At 39.6% G+C, this 16,721-nt stretch overlaps 1 protein-coding gene across 1 annotated transcript in view; it reads right to left on the reverse strand.

Annotated features, from left to right (window-relative positions):
• The window catches only part of necab3 (N-terminal EF-hand calcium binding protein 3), a 40,465-nt gene that overhangs the window by 17,864 nt on the left and 5,880 nt on the right, over positions 1-16,721 (reverse strand). Inside the window, exon 3 of the mRNA XM_052558107.1 lies at positions 1,808-1,916. Coding sequence (XP_052414067.1) covers positions 1,808-1,916 — 109 coding nt within the window. The remainder of the gene's footprint in view (positions 1-1,807; positions 1,917-16,721) is intronic.

The following is a 16,721-nucleotide window of genomic DNA, read 5'->3' on the forward strand; positions in this document are numbered from 1 at the left end:
GTATATGCATATGTAATATGATAATATAATAGTATAATATTGTCTATCTTTAATATTTGCTTCTATAATATCAACATGTTTTGATTGGTTCTAGTCCAGGATAGATGTACTATATGTCACATTTTCCCATTTTTATTAGATTTAATGTTTGTTTTTCCTTCAATTTAGTTTATTTATTAGCATATATATTGTTTTGCATATTGGTTAGAGGGGTAAAATCACACAATCTTTAGATTTAAAGTTTCTAAAAGCACGCTAGAGATGGATTTGTCTAATTCGGTCGCACTAACACAAACTCCAGCAGGTGCATTTATCCGTGGCATAAAGAAAACATGATCTCATTATCCCATTAGATAATTCCCAGCGGTCTGCGAACCAACAGCATCATCGTAATGAGGACAAGAACTGTTTAAAAAGAGTCGAGATGCACGCTTTGCATGGAGCAGATCCTATTTTAGACTAATTCACTCCAGGCATCTGCATGCAGTAATTACGCAGTGACCATTCAGACTGATTACAGAAACCATGCTTCACTTTCAGAGGAAAATCTGAGCTTGGACCTTTGCGTGTGTGTGTGTGTGTGTGTGTGTGTGTCGCAGTTCTGCAATGCAGTTCTTTGTGGAGTCAAATTTGCAGCGTTTGTTCTGTCGATGCTTTGGTTTCCTGGAACACAATTCTCAATGCTTTGATTCACACATGCCACCTCGGGTTAGACTTTGATCCTCCTACGTGTCGACGTTTCGACTGCTTGTTCGTTTTCTCTGCAGATGCTTCAAAAAGCAGCACAATATAATCACTCTTCTGAAAGGCGACTAATTAGGGAACGAAAATGTAAGGTTGCCAAGGATACAGGTCACCCAAACTCAAAGGCTAAACTACAGGGGGACTTTACAAAGTATGAACTGCGCCCACGCTATGTTTGCCCCTGATTTGCTAAAGGAATTATGCAAATCAGAAAACGATGCAAAAAGGCATGAATAATTACTTTAAAGTCACTGAACAGCATCACGAACAAATGATCTGAAAATGCAGATAGTGTGGGCTAAAGGACTATACCATTCCATCCTCATTTAATGACTTTTTAAAATAATATTTTATTAGACGCCAGCTTTCTATATAAGTGCATTAATTGCATCAAAAAATAGCACTGAGATTTGTAAATAAATTACAATATATAATAAGCCTAAACTGCATAATATAATATAATATAAAATAATATAATATAATATAATATAAAATAATATAATATAATATAATATAATATAATATAATATTTGGATTTTTTTTTTTTATAATATTGTAAGAAATATCACAGTCTTGCATTCAGATTTTAAATGAGATAAAAAAAAATTGCAGATCCAAAACCAAAGATGATAATCTGCATATATCTATATTCTATAGCATTGTGTCCTATAATGTGTATCGCAAACTGTTGATTTTTTGCTCTCAAAAAAAAAAAAAAAAAAAAAAAAAAATATATATATATATATATATATATATATACTATATATATATATATATATATATATATATATATATATATATATATATATATATATATATATATATATATATATATAATAAAATATAGACTAATTATTATAAAATAATTTGTTAAATATAATTAATACAATAAAATATATAAGATTTATTTTAAAAAAAATAGAATATTTAATATAACATTATAAATATAATTACACGATGTTTTTTGGGAGATTATCAAGCATGCTTGCACTGAAAACAGTGTAAACTGGACTGTGGGTGTTTAATGAAGAAGCTGTTTTTTGGTTTTGTTTAAAGTACACACTTCGTCTGCCGTCCATCGATGGAGTAGAACAGCTCTCGCAGCTCGTCGGTCGTCAGTATCCCATCTGCAAAATACGCTTTAAACTCCTCGAAGGACAGCTTCCCGTCATCTGCAAGAAGACACAAGAGAGAATCAGCAATCAGAGAAACTGAGGATTTTAATGCATGAAAATGTTTACTGATATAGCTGGTGTAAATGCTAATTATTGTTAAAGTGTCATCTAAATATTTTTTAGAGTATAATTTCTGTCCATACTTCACGAAGTACTAGTTTTGAAACACTTTATTATCTTTAGTGCACATAAATTCTCAGTAAAGCTTAAGGAAGTGTTTAATCTATTTAGACTTCATATGAAGTGAAATGCTCTACTAAAATCTAAAACAAAATTATTTTTTATTATCAACATGAATGAACAACACCCCAGTATATGCATACACAAAACACACATTTAGTTGCTCGTGCATATCTAGTTTATTTCCTCAAACGAAACCAAATCTTCTAAAGATATGATGCAACAAACATTGCAAACTTTACAAAAACATTTGATTTGATCTTAAAATGCAGACCTTGCATTGTCCTTGACTGCACCGTGCATCTCTACAGATGCAATTCTAACGCTCTTCACCATTATATATTTGATCATCATTTAATGCTGCAATGATGATGTGTAAAAACTGTAAACAAAAGTCTTATAAATATTAAATAATATTCCATTTACAGTCAACCATCTATAAGCAGTAATGCTTTAAAGAAGTGCATTAATTGCACCAGAGAAACAGCATTGATTTTTGTAAATGAGATGCAATATATAATAAGTTTCAAATACCCATTTAGACAGAAATAAACATGCAAAGCAACCGATCACAGTTTGTTGTGTTCTTACTTAATGTCTAGGAGTCAGCTTATGTACAAAATAATTATGGAAACGTGTCTATGCAAAAGTGAATCAGATTTCAAGTTGAAATCAGATCAATATTAAATCAATTTGATTGTCTGATGGCCTGATACAAAAACCTGTGCACCTTGAAAAGCAATGCAGTCTGGTTGGTTCTTGCAATATTGCTTTCCAGTTTTGTGTGCAGCATTCATCAAACAATCAGTGTAATGACTGGAGGTTGAGACAGCGTTTACTCGTCTCCTCAGCCCCCGACGAGTGTCTACATCAGGTCCTGCTTTTTACTGACGGCAGACGACGTAGATCATCCTTGATATGTGAACTACCATCTGCTGTGAGTGCATGCTCTTATTATTAGGTAAGGTGGAGAAGGTGTCATCCATCAAAAGCCCAAAGAGATATATACAGTGCTTTATGTGACAGCACTCTTTCACGGTTGACGGATCGTATACATCACTTCCTGCCTGAGCAGCTCGCTGAACATTGGGCTCTCTGACATTTATCAGCCTCCTGAAAGACACCAGAAGTGCTTTTAGCTCTCCAGTTGTGCATTTGAGGTTTGACGACACTTCAGCTTGACGTCAGGGGCAGGGAATGAGTTTTCACAACGTGAATGTGAGAGGAAAACTCTGGTGAAGTACAGACCTGGAAAAGTCGATTTCTACTAGCCTAAGAGAAAATGGTGCGCAGAAAATGATATCACAAGATTTGTATGTTTTCTGAAGGAGATACTGGAGAAATACCCGTGCAAACCCATGCCAATATTATTCCGAATAAAACCATTAACCCTTTAAAGCCTGGCATATGAAAAAATGCTTTTTTTTTATGGAACAATTTATTGAACCTTTAGATAAAATCTAAATAAAAGAGAAGTTTCTTGTTATCATATTGGATGCATTAGTTATTTATGGCTCATATAGTCTGATATAGTGAGAATATGGAGGAAAACCATGCTCAATTTTATACAGAGAACTGAGCAAAAATATGCATTTTGGTGCAGATGGTGATTTTATTATATGATGAAATACTGATGCTTGTAATGTAAATCAATGAGATCTTTAAAAAATAAAATGACATAATAGCATGTCTTAGTAAGATGAGTTTGAAATGACTGAAACAAATAATGCAATGCAATGCAATTCTGATTGAAAGATGAGGAAATTTAGGCTCCTGAGAAGATGTGAGATGTTCTTCCGGAAACAAACGCTCCTCAAAAGATCCTGAGGATCAGACAGACTTGAAAAGACTTGACTTGGAGACATGGAGACCGATTGTGAAACAGATTCCAGTAGGTTTTAAAGGGTTAAAGATGATTTGAGTGAGATTCAGAGCAAGTATATTATTTACTACAGTGATATATAAAGTAGCCTGAGTTTGCGCCTCCGAGAACTTTTTTTTATTGGAACAGAGAAGAGTTTCAGGCATAAACCAAAGAGAAATTTCAATGAGACGCAGTCTGTCTCCAGGGCCAGAGATCAGACGAGAGCATCCCTTCACTCCTCTTTGAGAAAGAATACAATGGAAATTAAAGTCAAATACTCAAAGCAGCACTTATTAAAGCACACATTTTGATCTAGACATCAACTATGGATGAATCAAACGAACAATAATTAGACTGATTCTGAAAACAGAAAGCAAACCACCCTAAAAACCAGCAGAAACTCTTGATATAAATCTCAAAAAGGCATTAAATAACCATGATTCACAAATCTGCACAAAGATGGTTTGAATGCATTTACTGCATTGCTTTTTGTGGCCAAATGGATACTTAATTACACAATTCTCACAGAGACAGTGGACATATTCAGCACATTAAAACACTGTCCAACGTCTCCAATTAATTCAAGAGCAAATCTGACGACCATCTGGGTTCAGTCTCTCCACGACAGACGGTCACTGATCAGAGCCAAACAGTGACACCTTCTTCATTCTGTCTACGGCTAACTCAAGCACAAACTAACAGCCAAAGAAGCTCTTAAGAAAATATCTTTAATTATGCTGGAAGAAACATCAGCACTTTCAGAGCAGAAAGAAAGATTGTAGTTTTCTCTCCAGAGAACTTCTTTAAGTCTCTAAAGCACATTTGTATGCTAGAAATTTAGTGGGTTGTTCAGTTGCATTATGCACAAATATTAGACATAACGGCTTCATTCACATCACTGACCCAAATCTGTTTTTATTTTACTGTGAGCAGTTGTGACAATCAATACGAATGACATTTGCAATACCAATCATTTAAATGTCTGTGTGCACCATATGAAATATTACACAGAAGTGATAAAAGTTATTTTTAATATAGAATACTATAATACCATTCAAAAGTCTGGGGTTTGTATGATTTTTACAGGAATCAATATCTCTTCGCACTAAACTGATCAGATGTCACAAACACATTTATAATGTTAAAAAAAAATTAGATTTAAATGCTTTCTAACTTTCTATGCACAATTATTGCTGAAGATTCATGTGCAATTAATTGTATATATAGGCTTACTTTAAGCTGCATTTTTACAGTTTTTACTGTATTTCTGATTTAATACATGCAGCTTTGGTGAACATAAGAGTTCATTCAGGAACATTAAAAAATCTTACTGATCTCAAACCTTTGAAAAGTTATGTAGCTATATTTAAAAACAGATTTAAAAAAAAAATCTGTTATATTTAAAAATATATAAGTTTATTTACATTACATCTCAAATATTGTGACAAATGCATTGGACGATATAAATACAATTATTAATATGCATACATTTAAAAAATGAGAAATTATTTAATTTCATAACAAAATATGCAATATGCATAAAAATGCAATATATGCTAAATATTAAAATATAAATATGAAATTATACTCAGGGATCACACATACTGTTTTGTATAGCCTGAATGCATTGTAAGTCACTTCGGATAAAAGCGTCAGCTAAATGCATGAATGTAAATGTATATTAAAAATAGTTGTGGTGAATTTGATGTTATGATGAACATGGCATGGTGAATCTTTTAGACTGATTCAGGCCACATCTAAAACATCCTCAATCACATTTAAACATGAAAACTGGAAATGAGCATCAAGCTCCAGTTTGGTCATCTCATCTATGGATTGTGAAGATTAGCTTTTATTTCTTGCCTTAACATCGCCTGACATTTCTAGGTTTAGTTCTGAGAGATATGTGACGTCTGCCGCAGCTCTTGTGGTTAACGGAGACCCCGGAGAGGAGCGTTTGGCTCTCAGGAGACTCTTATCTTCTCTGCTGCTCGGTCTTATTTAGTCTCAAACTAATGTTCGGCGTTGTTGTGTGGGGTTCAGCAGACTCTAATGCATCTTCCTAAGCGTTTCCCACCCATCCCATGCTGTGCTTCAAACACATTTCCTTCAGCGAGGGTGGAGCGTCGCCTGCTTCATTCCCTTCAGGGATTTATTCTGTTAAAGCCTAATTTGTTTTCCCTCACGCACATCTGTGCTTTTCCAACATTTATGGGTTTTAGGTATTTAAAAAAATACCTAAAAGTTCAGTTTATTTCAAGCGACTGCTGAAACTCATCTCTTTTGACACTACGTGAGTTCATCCTTAATAAAAAGAAACAACAACAACTTTGTCTTTCTCTTTATTTATCCCTTTCTAGCTTATACTTATTTGAACAAATGCCAGAAACTTATATATAATGAGCACTTTCTTTGTCTGTTTGCCTCTTTAAGAAGAATTGCTTTATGTATTCCCCATGAGACGCTTTGGATAAAAGCAAGAAGATTAAATTTAAATTAATGCACCTTTGGGTTGTTTTAAAACTAAATTCAGGAATTAATGCAAATTATTGTGCAAACATGGACAACATTTGAGCCGTTGCACTGTAACAACAAAAAAATCATGCCAAAATTATCTTAGCCCCTAAATAGTCCACCCAAAAAAAAATTAACATTTTCTGAAAATGCTGAAATTTGCTCAGGTTTCATCACTTGATCAGCAATGGATGCTCTGCAGTGAATGGGTGCCGTCAGAATGAGAGAAATGTAGCATTGCACCACTCGCTCACCAGTTGATCATCTGCATGCAGTGAATGGGTGCCGTCAGAATGTCTCCCATCTATCTTGTAGGAAGTGTTTTTATGGGTTATTATTATGGATAAACGGTTTAAAGTTAAAAACTTCTTAATTATGTATTTGTTTCTTATAAACATGCAGCTTTCGTCTTTTTAAGACATTAATTGATAGATGGGGGTTCTGTGGATTACTTATAGATTATTGTGATGTTTTCACCAGCTGTTTGGATTTTCAATCTGACGGCACCCATTCACTGCATGCAGATGATCAACTGGTGAGCAAGTAATGCACTGCTACATTTCTCTAAATCTGATGAAGAAACATCTACATCCCAGATGACATGAGAGGGAGGATATTTTCAGCAAATTGGCATTTGTAGGTGAATTATTCCTTTAACACTAACAATAAAATAAATAAATAAATCACATCAATCTAATTCTACATTAACACACAAAGATGCTATGCATCTGCAAACCTCAAAACCACCTTTTATTGCTTTAACTTACAGTCTAGTTTTCATTTCATGGTAGGAATTTAATATTTTTCAATCAAGTAAATTTGCTCTGAAGCCGAATAAACCCTAAAAAGGGTAAAAAAAAACTCTGCATGAGCGATTGTGCCAAAAGTCACCAGGTGTGCACCGGGGAGCAACCCAGCCGTCCATCTAGAACCTACCCTGCGGGTCAATAGCAGACACACGACGCTTTTCTCTTGCCCACGTCTGTCCCTCGCTGTAAGGATCCAAAATAATTGCCAAGAGTTTCTTTGAGGCTAAAACATATATTACATCTCACAGCTGTCACAAAGTGAGAAACGGCTGAATGTCAGTGTGAAGGAGACTGTCTGTGCATTCAAGGTCTGCCAGAATAAAACGAAAAAAATGATAATTCATTCTTCATCCCTGCATGAACACAAACTGAGAGTGTCAGTAAATCATCAAGAGCGCATTGAAATAAATATGCAGCAGGTGGTCAGACTTAAAGCTAAATGCATTTATTATGCATGCATTCAATGAATGTGTTAAACATAAAGTCCAAGATTATGAAATTTCAATGGCTTATGAGCCGTTTGGATGCATAATTATTCATTTATGTATGAGTTAAACAATTACCCTGCAGTAACGAGACACTGCGAGGATATTGCAAATTAATATTTTATGCCTAAAGTAGTTTTATTTGCACACAAGGCAAAAAGACTGAATTTCAATAGATAGAGCACATAAAAAGGAACCACTATCTCTCTTTGTACACAGAAACTGATTTTCTGTTGTTTTTTTTTTAAGAGTTGGTCCAAAGGAAATTCTTTCATATTAAATGCATGAGAGACAAAGTTAGATTTGGATTTCACAGGACAGTTTCTGGCTTTTGTGCGAGCTGCCAAGACAATGCCTCCAGTCATCTGCTTCTTTAAGCTCTTTCTCATTTGGGAATTGCATTTTTTTACATGTAATTTTTCATCTCAGTGTGGCTGTCAGATAAGCTTTACTACTCAGAACAGAACTGAAAAAAGGCAATTTCCACAGATAATTAAACTTAAGCTAAGGTAAGGAAGACAGAACCTTGAAAAATAATCATTAATACAAAAATAAAATAAACCTACTCTATAAGAAATTGCTACGGTGTTCTGGAAGGTTGCTTTTCAGTCCCTTGTCTCATCAGTCTGAATGTTTTAGCAATCATTCGTGATGCTTGACCCTAAAAACACCACAATTATTTACTTTTTATTTTATTAATTGTCCACCTATTTTAAATATATTTGTGATTTCTCCTCTTTCCATGCATTCATCTAGGTAAGTTATATTTTTCTTCTTTGATAATATCATAATTGTTGTTTTAACAATGCACAAGCATGTCACTCAAATAAATAAATAAATCTTGGATAATGAAGACTATTAGAATATACCTGTAGCTAAAATGTCCTTATAATTGAATTTATGAAAGCGAAACATTTTGTATTTATATTCATAAGATATAGTTAAATGATATCACACAAGCAAGAGTGTTGTTTTCCCGAATATCAGCATGTGTGCACAATATCAAATGTGATTTTAATTTTGAATCATTTGAGTCAGCGATTCAATGATCCGTTTCTAAATGAATCAATCATTTTGAAAGAATCGTTTTAACGAATGATTCAATGAATCACCCATTAAAGGGTTAATTAATTCGGCCAAAAATGTAAATCCTCTCTTTAATTACTCACCCTCGTGTCGTTCCAAACAGGTAAGACCTTCGTTCATCTTCGGAAAAATTCAAATTAGATATTTTTGATGAAATCTGATAAACTGCAACATTTTAGCGGTTTTGTAACAACATAATGGTGAATAATTGATGACAGAATTTTCAGAAATATCCCTTTAAGATAAGGATTGCCATTACCTACTGCCGGTGTTTGTGCCATATTTAGTTATCTATGCAAGGCCTATTTCCACACACTCAAAGATTGTTTAATTATCATTAACAATTGTGTTGTCAGTTTCACACACCAATACTTTCAGCCCCAGCATCCTCATAAACACACTCATCTTTCCTCTCCAGTTCTGAGAGGTTTGCTCCGCCGCTAACTCGACCAGCAGCGCCGTCAGATTGAGTTAACAGATGCAACGCGAGCAGACAAACACTCTAAAGCACAACGCAATCTGTCTGTTCGTCTGAGCGAGGGAGGAATGAAGGAGGGATTGAGAGGGAGACAGCAGGAAGAGGATGAGAAATGATGAATACACAGACAGAAAGCTAGAACATTTGCAAAGCGCCTGAATTGGGGAAAGAGGATGCAGAGGATGCAGAAGAGCAGAAGGGAAATGCGGTGGCTGTATGTGAAGAGACAGTCGCAGTGGGCGTTCTCAGCCTCTTTTGAGGCCTTTTTCATTGCATTCTCTTTCCCTTTGTGTCTGTGCTGACAGCTCTAGGATTTCGGACCCTGCCGAAGGGGTTGTCAGACACGCTTGACATGTTGTTTGTCACTCGATTGGCCGGCAATGATGGCTCAGGCAGATACTGAAACCGACCTTCTTTCAGGCAATACGCTTCTGTTATGTAATACAGATGACTGTGGGGTGACACAGCTAGTAGAAATACAAACTACAACTAGAATAGCGAAGCAGTTAAAGCTGCAGCATCTACATGCAAATCTGAAGCAAACAAAATGGCAAAATAATGACTGTTTTCAAACAGGTTTCACAAACAGTACTGACCCTGCTCCCTATCTGCCATTGGACAGTCAAACGAATAGCCCCGCCCCAAATTCGCACCATTGGTTGAGCACTTTTTGAGCTACCAATGACTGACTTATAGTGACTGTAAAGACACCAGAAACTATTTGAATGCAAATAATTACACATAACTGTTAACTAGCCGAGAATTATCTCATTACAGCATTGAAATTAAAAAGCAATGATCTAACTCTGCAACTGATGAATGCTTTACATTTTAAATACTAACTAAAACTAACACATAACATGCCCATAAATGTATTTTCTGACACAATAGGCTATATGTTTTAGTATATATTTAATCAATTAAAAAACTACAATTTAAAAATTTTGAAAAGTAAAGAAAACATCTTAGAGATGGAGCCTTAGCAACTTCTGAAATAAAATAAGTTTAAATTAAAATATTGAAATTATTTAAAACCCGAAATAAACGTAAATTAAAGCTAAATAGAAATATAATGAATAATAAAAAATGCAAAACAAAGTGACTAAACCTTGAAATAAAATTAAACTGAAAACTGAAAAAATAAAAAATTAATAACATAAATCTATATAAATAATTCTAAAATAGCACATATTATAATTGTAAAAGAACACTTTTGCATTTAATGTTATATGTAACTAAAAATAAAATAGCATAAATAGCATAATACTACATAACTATTTCTAATATTATATATATATATATATATATATATATATATATATATATATATATATATATATATATATATATATATATATATTTATTTATTTTTATTATTATTAATATTTTTTTAATGTAATTATGGAAGTTAAATGGGTCATGAAGAGCATAACCTGTTATGACAGAAAACAAAACAAATGGTTATAGGTGGTATTTTATAATTAAAAGTGAAAATATATAATTAATACTCTAAACTTAATTAGGCAGTCCTAATATAATCCCTTCCTCAGAGTAAAATTTCAAAGTTAAACAACCACAACCCAGTAAAGTTGGCTTTAGAAAGAAGCGGCAAGAATCCCTGATCTCGGTATCACAGGCCTGTGGGAAAGAGTTCGTTAACGAGGTTAGTGTGAGCTTCTAATCTTTAAATAATCTCCCTTCAAGTCACTGAGATGGAAATCCTCACAGGAGAGCTACAGCTCAACTTAAAACTCAGTTTATCCTCAAGAGGAGAATAGCAGCCAAACCCTGTTTTTATTTCCCATTCGTCTAGTGGAGTGCTCTACTTAGCAACCGCGCTCTAGTTTGACACCAGCAGCTCACTTCATCAACGCTTTCTGATCGAACGAAACTCGACTCGATTGTTGTTAGAGTGAGTAGGTGGTTGCTAAGGTGGTTTCTAGGGTGTTGTGGATGGTTGCTAGGGTGTCGTGGTGGTTTCTAGGGTGTTACTCAGATGACCTGGGTGGTTTAGGGTGTTATAGGTGGTTGCTAGGGTGTTTCTAGGATGCCCTAGGCGGTTTCTAGGGTGTTGTGGGTAATTGCTAGGACACCCCGGGAAGTTTTTAGGGTGTTGTGGGTGATGGTTGCTAGGATACCCTGGGAGGTTTCTAGGTATTGAGGGTGGTTGCTAGGATGCCCTAGGCATTTTCTAGGGTGTTGTGGATAGTTGCTAGGACACCCCGGGAGGTTTCTAGGGTGTTGTGGATTGTTTCTAGGACGCCCTATGGGGTTTCCGGGGTGTTGTGAGTGGTTGCTAGGACGCCCTAGGCTTTTTCTAGGCATTGTGGGTGGTTGCTAGGATGCCCTAGGTGGTTTCTAGGGCATTGTGGGTAGTTGCTAGGATGCCCTAGGTGGTTTCTAGGGCATTGTGGGTGGTTGCTAGGACGCCCTATGAGATTTCTAGTGCGTTGTGGGTGGTTGCTAGGATGCCCTATGGGGTTTCCAGGGCGTTGTGTGTGGTTGCTAGGACGCCCTAGGCTTTTTCTAGGCATTGTGGGTGGTTGCTAGGATGCCCTAGGTGGTTTCTAGGGCATTGTGGGTAGTTGCTAGGATGCCCTAGGTGGTTTCTAGGGCATTGTGGGTAGTTGCTAGGATGCCCTAGGTGGTTTCTAGGGCATTGTGGGTGGTTGCTAGGACGCCCTATGAGATTTCTAGTGCGTTGTGGGTGGTTGCTAGGATGCCCTATGGGGTTTCCAGGGCTTTGTTTGTGGTTGCTAGGATGCCCTATGGGGTTTCCGGGCATTGTGGGTGGTTGCTATGACGCCCTAGGTGATTTCTATGGCATTGTGGGTGGTTGCTAGGATGCCCTATGGGGTTTCCGGGCATTGTGGGTGGTTGCTATGACACCATATGCGGTTTCTATGGCGTTGTGTGTGGTTGCTAGGATGCCCTATGGGGTTTCCGGAGTGTTGTGGGTGGTTGCTAGGACACCCTAGGAGGTTTCCGGGGTGTTGTGGTTGGTTGTTAGGAGGTTTCTAGGGTGTTGTGGGTGGTTTCTACAGTGTCATCGTTGGTTCCAATGATGTTCTAGGTAGTTGCTATGCTGTCCTAAGTGGTTGCTAGGGTCATCAAGGGGGTCACTAAGGTACTCCGATCGGTTGCTAGGTGGTCCATTCTCAGCTGTCTGATATTCAGGTTTCAGCTCGCTCCTTCGATGCACATCTGTGTTCTTTCCACCTCGTTTCGTGCAAGTGAAATGACAGCGATACCATCATGTGATGCTAGAGGTCTGTTTAAACTCACTGTGCAGTATTAATATTGATGCAGCCTTAGCAAAGCACGCTATTAATTATGGCTTTTTTCACAGCACAAACGCAGCTCTTTCATTTTCTCTCTCTCTCTCTCTCTGCCGCTCTTATATTCTCGGACACCACTTCTCTTTCGGTTTCTCTCCATCCTTGGCCACAATGAGAGCATGATTGAAGTGGCAAGAAGGTAATTGGCATTCTGGAACAATAATAATGACCTCTGAAAGGACTGTGCTGCCTCAGCGACAGCCACTCACTTCTGATTTGTTTGGACAGTGCATCGTTCTGTTAATATCGCCCTCGCCATCCTCGTGCATTACAGGCCTTTGAAGAATAAACTGGCGTTTTGTGACAGACTGCCATTGGCTGCGGCTCAGATGAACCCTCACATGTGTCTGAGGGACTCCAATTACTCTCCGGCTTCAAACTCATCAAACATGCATTATGAATAAAAATGAAACGTTTTTTGCAAACGCCTGTATTAGCATTCCCAGAAATTACAAAGCGAGTTCTCTTCGTCACCCATAGGAAAGAAAGATGTGACCTGATTAACATCGCAATTGTATTCCAGACAGAAATAAGATTAACTGAGGGGAAAATAAAGATCTCGACAGGGTCTCAAACTGTGCTCAAAGTCTGAGAAGCAATCAAAAGTCTGAAGAACATCTGTTTGTGTTCCACTAGCAACAGCAAGAGTTCACCCCAAAGTTTTTTTTTTCATAATTTACGCACCCTCAAGTCATTTTTTTCATATGTTGAATATAAAAGAAGATATTTTAAACAGTTGTTGGTCTGATGTAGGGAAAATTATTCTGTGGAAGTCAACGGGGACCATCAATTGTTTGATAGCCATTTTTTTACTTAAGTGCAACATAAATAAGACGCTCATACAGGTTTGCAATGAGGACACAATTTTCATTTTTGGTTGAACTACGCCTTTAAAGAGGACTTATTATGCCCCATTTTACAAGATGTAATATAAGTCTCAAAATACCCCACAGATCATTTATTGTACCATACTGAAAATTAAAATTTTTAACAGAAGTGAAAACATGCTGTTTTTGTGCATGTCTTTTTAAATGCAAATGAGCTGACAAGGGAGGAGCCTTTACAGGTAATGCCTAGGATACTCCCCCAAAATAACACATCCCTGATCATTATTATGTCATGCACACATGATATTGCAGTTTGTCTGACATCAAGAAAGTTTATTATTTGCATGGTTTTAAAGCAGTTTAGACTTCTGATATACTGTTTCTGAGCGTGTTTTTTCTAAAGCATACTCACTCTCTTGAGTACAACCGCAAAAAGAGTATGTACTATATAGTATGAATATAATCTGGATGTATTGCATTACCATTGTGACCTATCAGCTTCAAAATGCTGTCCTGTGGCCTTATGCAATTGTTTATTGTCCATCATATGCACAATTCAGAAATTCATGCCGGAAGTAGTAGGTCATCCTGGTACTTTTTGCCTACTCTTGTTCTGAGTACTGTGAATTCACACGTACATCTTTTCGCCTACTATATAATAAGGATGTGTGCAATTTCAGACGCAGCCATCATTACCAGTCGTGGGCGGGGCCTGTTCCAGAATGACATCACTGATGGTTCGATTTACAGGGAATGCATGAATTTGATCAAATGTATCATTTAAAAGCTCCAAAACTCAACCAAATGCATGAATGTAAATGTTGAGATCTCATTACGAACGCAAACGTTTCTCATCATATTCTTCCATGATTAAATGATCTGAGCTGAGCTCGTTTGTGTCATTGTATCGAATCTATAAACTGTCTATAAACATCTGAGATAATATGTCATGATCCTGCCCTCGTGTCCTTGATTTTTCCTAGTCTTGAGGCAGGATCATGACAGACCCTTGTTTTGTGTACAAGCGCATGGCCTTGTCTTTGGGCCATGTGCTTGTGTTGTCGTTCCCTTGCCCCGCCCCCCTTGTTAACCTAGTCGTGTCTTGATTGTCCCATCTGTGCCACCTGTCGTGTCTTGATTGTTCCCCCTATTTAGATCTCCTAGTGTGCTCTGTCTTGCGTCGGTTCATTGTCATTGTGATATGTGTTTCTCAGATGTGTTCTACTTATGTGATCGTGTGCGAGATTGTGCTGTACCCTCTGAAGTCCTTGTATTACCGTGAGTGTTTGTAGTTAGTGTCAAGAGTTTGTTTGTCTTATCAATCCTGCCCTGTTAAGTTGTTTAGTTCCTGCCCTAGCTGTTGTTTTCCCCCTCGTGGGTTTTGTTTTTCCCTTTTTGTCTAATAAATCCTGTGTGTACCCAATTCCTGTCTGCACCTGAGTTCCTCCCTTGCCTAAACCTGACAGAATGAACCGACCACAATGGAACTCAGCAGACAGGAGGCAATGCTGGATGCCCGTGCCAGCAACGTTGAGAGCTGGCGTGCCCGTGCCAGCAGCGTCGAGAGCTGGCGTGCCCGTGCCAGCAGCGTCGAGAGCTGGCGTGCCCGAGCCAGCAGCGTCGAGAGCTGGCGTGCCCGTGCCAGCAGCGTCGAGAGCTGGCGTGCCCGTGCCAGCAGCGTCGAGAGCTGGCGTGCCCGTGCCAGCAGCGTCGAGAGCTGGCGTGCCCGTGCCAGCAGCGTCGAGAGCTGGCGTGCCCGTGCCAGCAGCGTCGAGAGCTGGCGTGCCCGTGCCAGCAGCGTCGAGAGCTGGCGTGCCCGTGCCAGCAGCGTCGAGAGCTGGCGTGCCCGTGCCAGCAGCGTCGAGAGCTGGCGTGCCCGTGCCAGCAGCGTCGAGAGCTGGCGTGCCCGTGCCAGCAGCGTCGAGAGCTGGCGTGCCCGTGCCAGCAGCGTCGAGAGCTGGCGTGCCCGTGCCAGCAGCGTCGAGAGCTGGCGTGCCCGTGCCAGCAGCGTCGAGAGCTGGCGTGCCCGAGCCAGCAGCGGTGAGAGCTGGCGTGCCCGAGCCAGCAGCGGTGAGAGCTGGCGTGCCCGAGCCAGCAGCGGTGAGAGCTGGCGTGCCCGAGCCAGCAGCGGTGAGAGCTGGCGTGCCCGAGCCAGCAGCGGTGGGCGTGCCCGAGCCAGCAGCGGTGGGCGTGCCCGAGCCAGCAGCGGTGAGCGTGCCCGAGCCAGCAGCGGTGAGCGTGCCCGAGCCGGCAAAACAGAAAGCCGTATTCAAGTCTGCAGTCGTGAGAGCGGAGGAGAGAGCCGCGGCCGACTCTGCAGCAAAGACTCTTGTACTGTCTGTCTCATCTCGTAAGGAGATGCCAATTGTCCTGGCTGCTAAAGCCTTTTCTGATTATTTGTCTAGTCTTGTCCGTATCCTAGAAGTCCCCGTCAGTCCTGTCTTGTCCTCAGACCCTGTCCCCAGAAATCCCGAGTGTCCTGATGTCGTCTCCCCGTGTCCCGTAGATGTCGTCTCCCCGTGTCCCGTGAGTGTTGCCCCGTGTCCTGCTGATGTAGTCATGTATCCTGTTGATGTGGCCCCGTGTCCCGTAGATGTCCCGTGTCCTGTTGTCTCCTCGTGTCCAGTAGATGTTGTTCCCCCGTGTCCAGTAGATGTTGTTCCCCCTTGTCCAGCTGTCGTCTCCCCGCGTCCCGTGAGTGTTGCCCCGCGTCCAGTGAGTGTTGCCCCGCGTCCAGTGAGTGTTGCCCCGCGTCCAGTGAGTGTTGCCCCGCGTCCAGTGAGTGTTGCCCCGCGTCCAGTGAGTGTTGCCCCGCGTCCAGTGAGTGTTGCCCCGTGTCCAGTGAATATTGCCCCGTGTCCCGTAGATGTCCCGTGTCCTGTTGTCTCCCCGTGTCCAGTAGATGTTGTTCCCCCTTGTCCAGCTGTCGTCTCCCCGCGTCCCGTAAGTGTTGCCCCGCGTCCCGTGTCTGCTCCTGTCATGTCCTCTGCCAGCTGTCCCGAGACCCCTCCCCGCCCCTCACCACCCAGACCTGCCCGTACCCCCCGTCGTCAGCCTTCGTCCTGTCCTCCTAAAATCCCTACCCCTCCCACCCACCCTGGCCTGTCCCCCATGAACTTTGTGCTCCCGCCTCCTCCCCTTCCCTGTTTGTTTTTTTTGATTTGCCACCCTAACCCTGCCATTGTGTTTTCATGTTTGCCTTTGTTATTATTAGTCATGTC

The sequence above is a fragment of the Carassius gibelio genome, chromosome B6 (genome assembly GCF_023724105.1).
Source record: "Carassius gibelio isolate Cgi1373 ecotype wild population from Czech Republic chromosome B6, carGib1.2-hapl.c, whole genome shotgun sequence".
NCBI lineage: Eukaryota > Metazoa > Chordata > Actinopteri > Cypriniformes > Cyprinidae > Carassius > Carassius gibelio.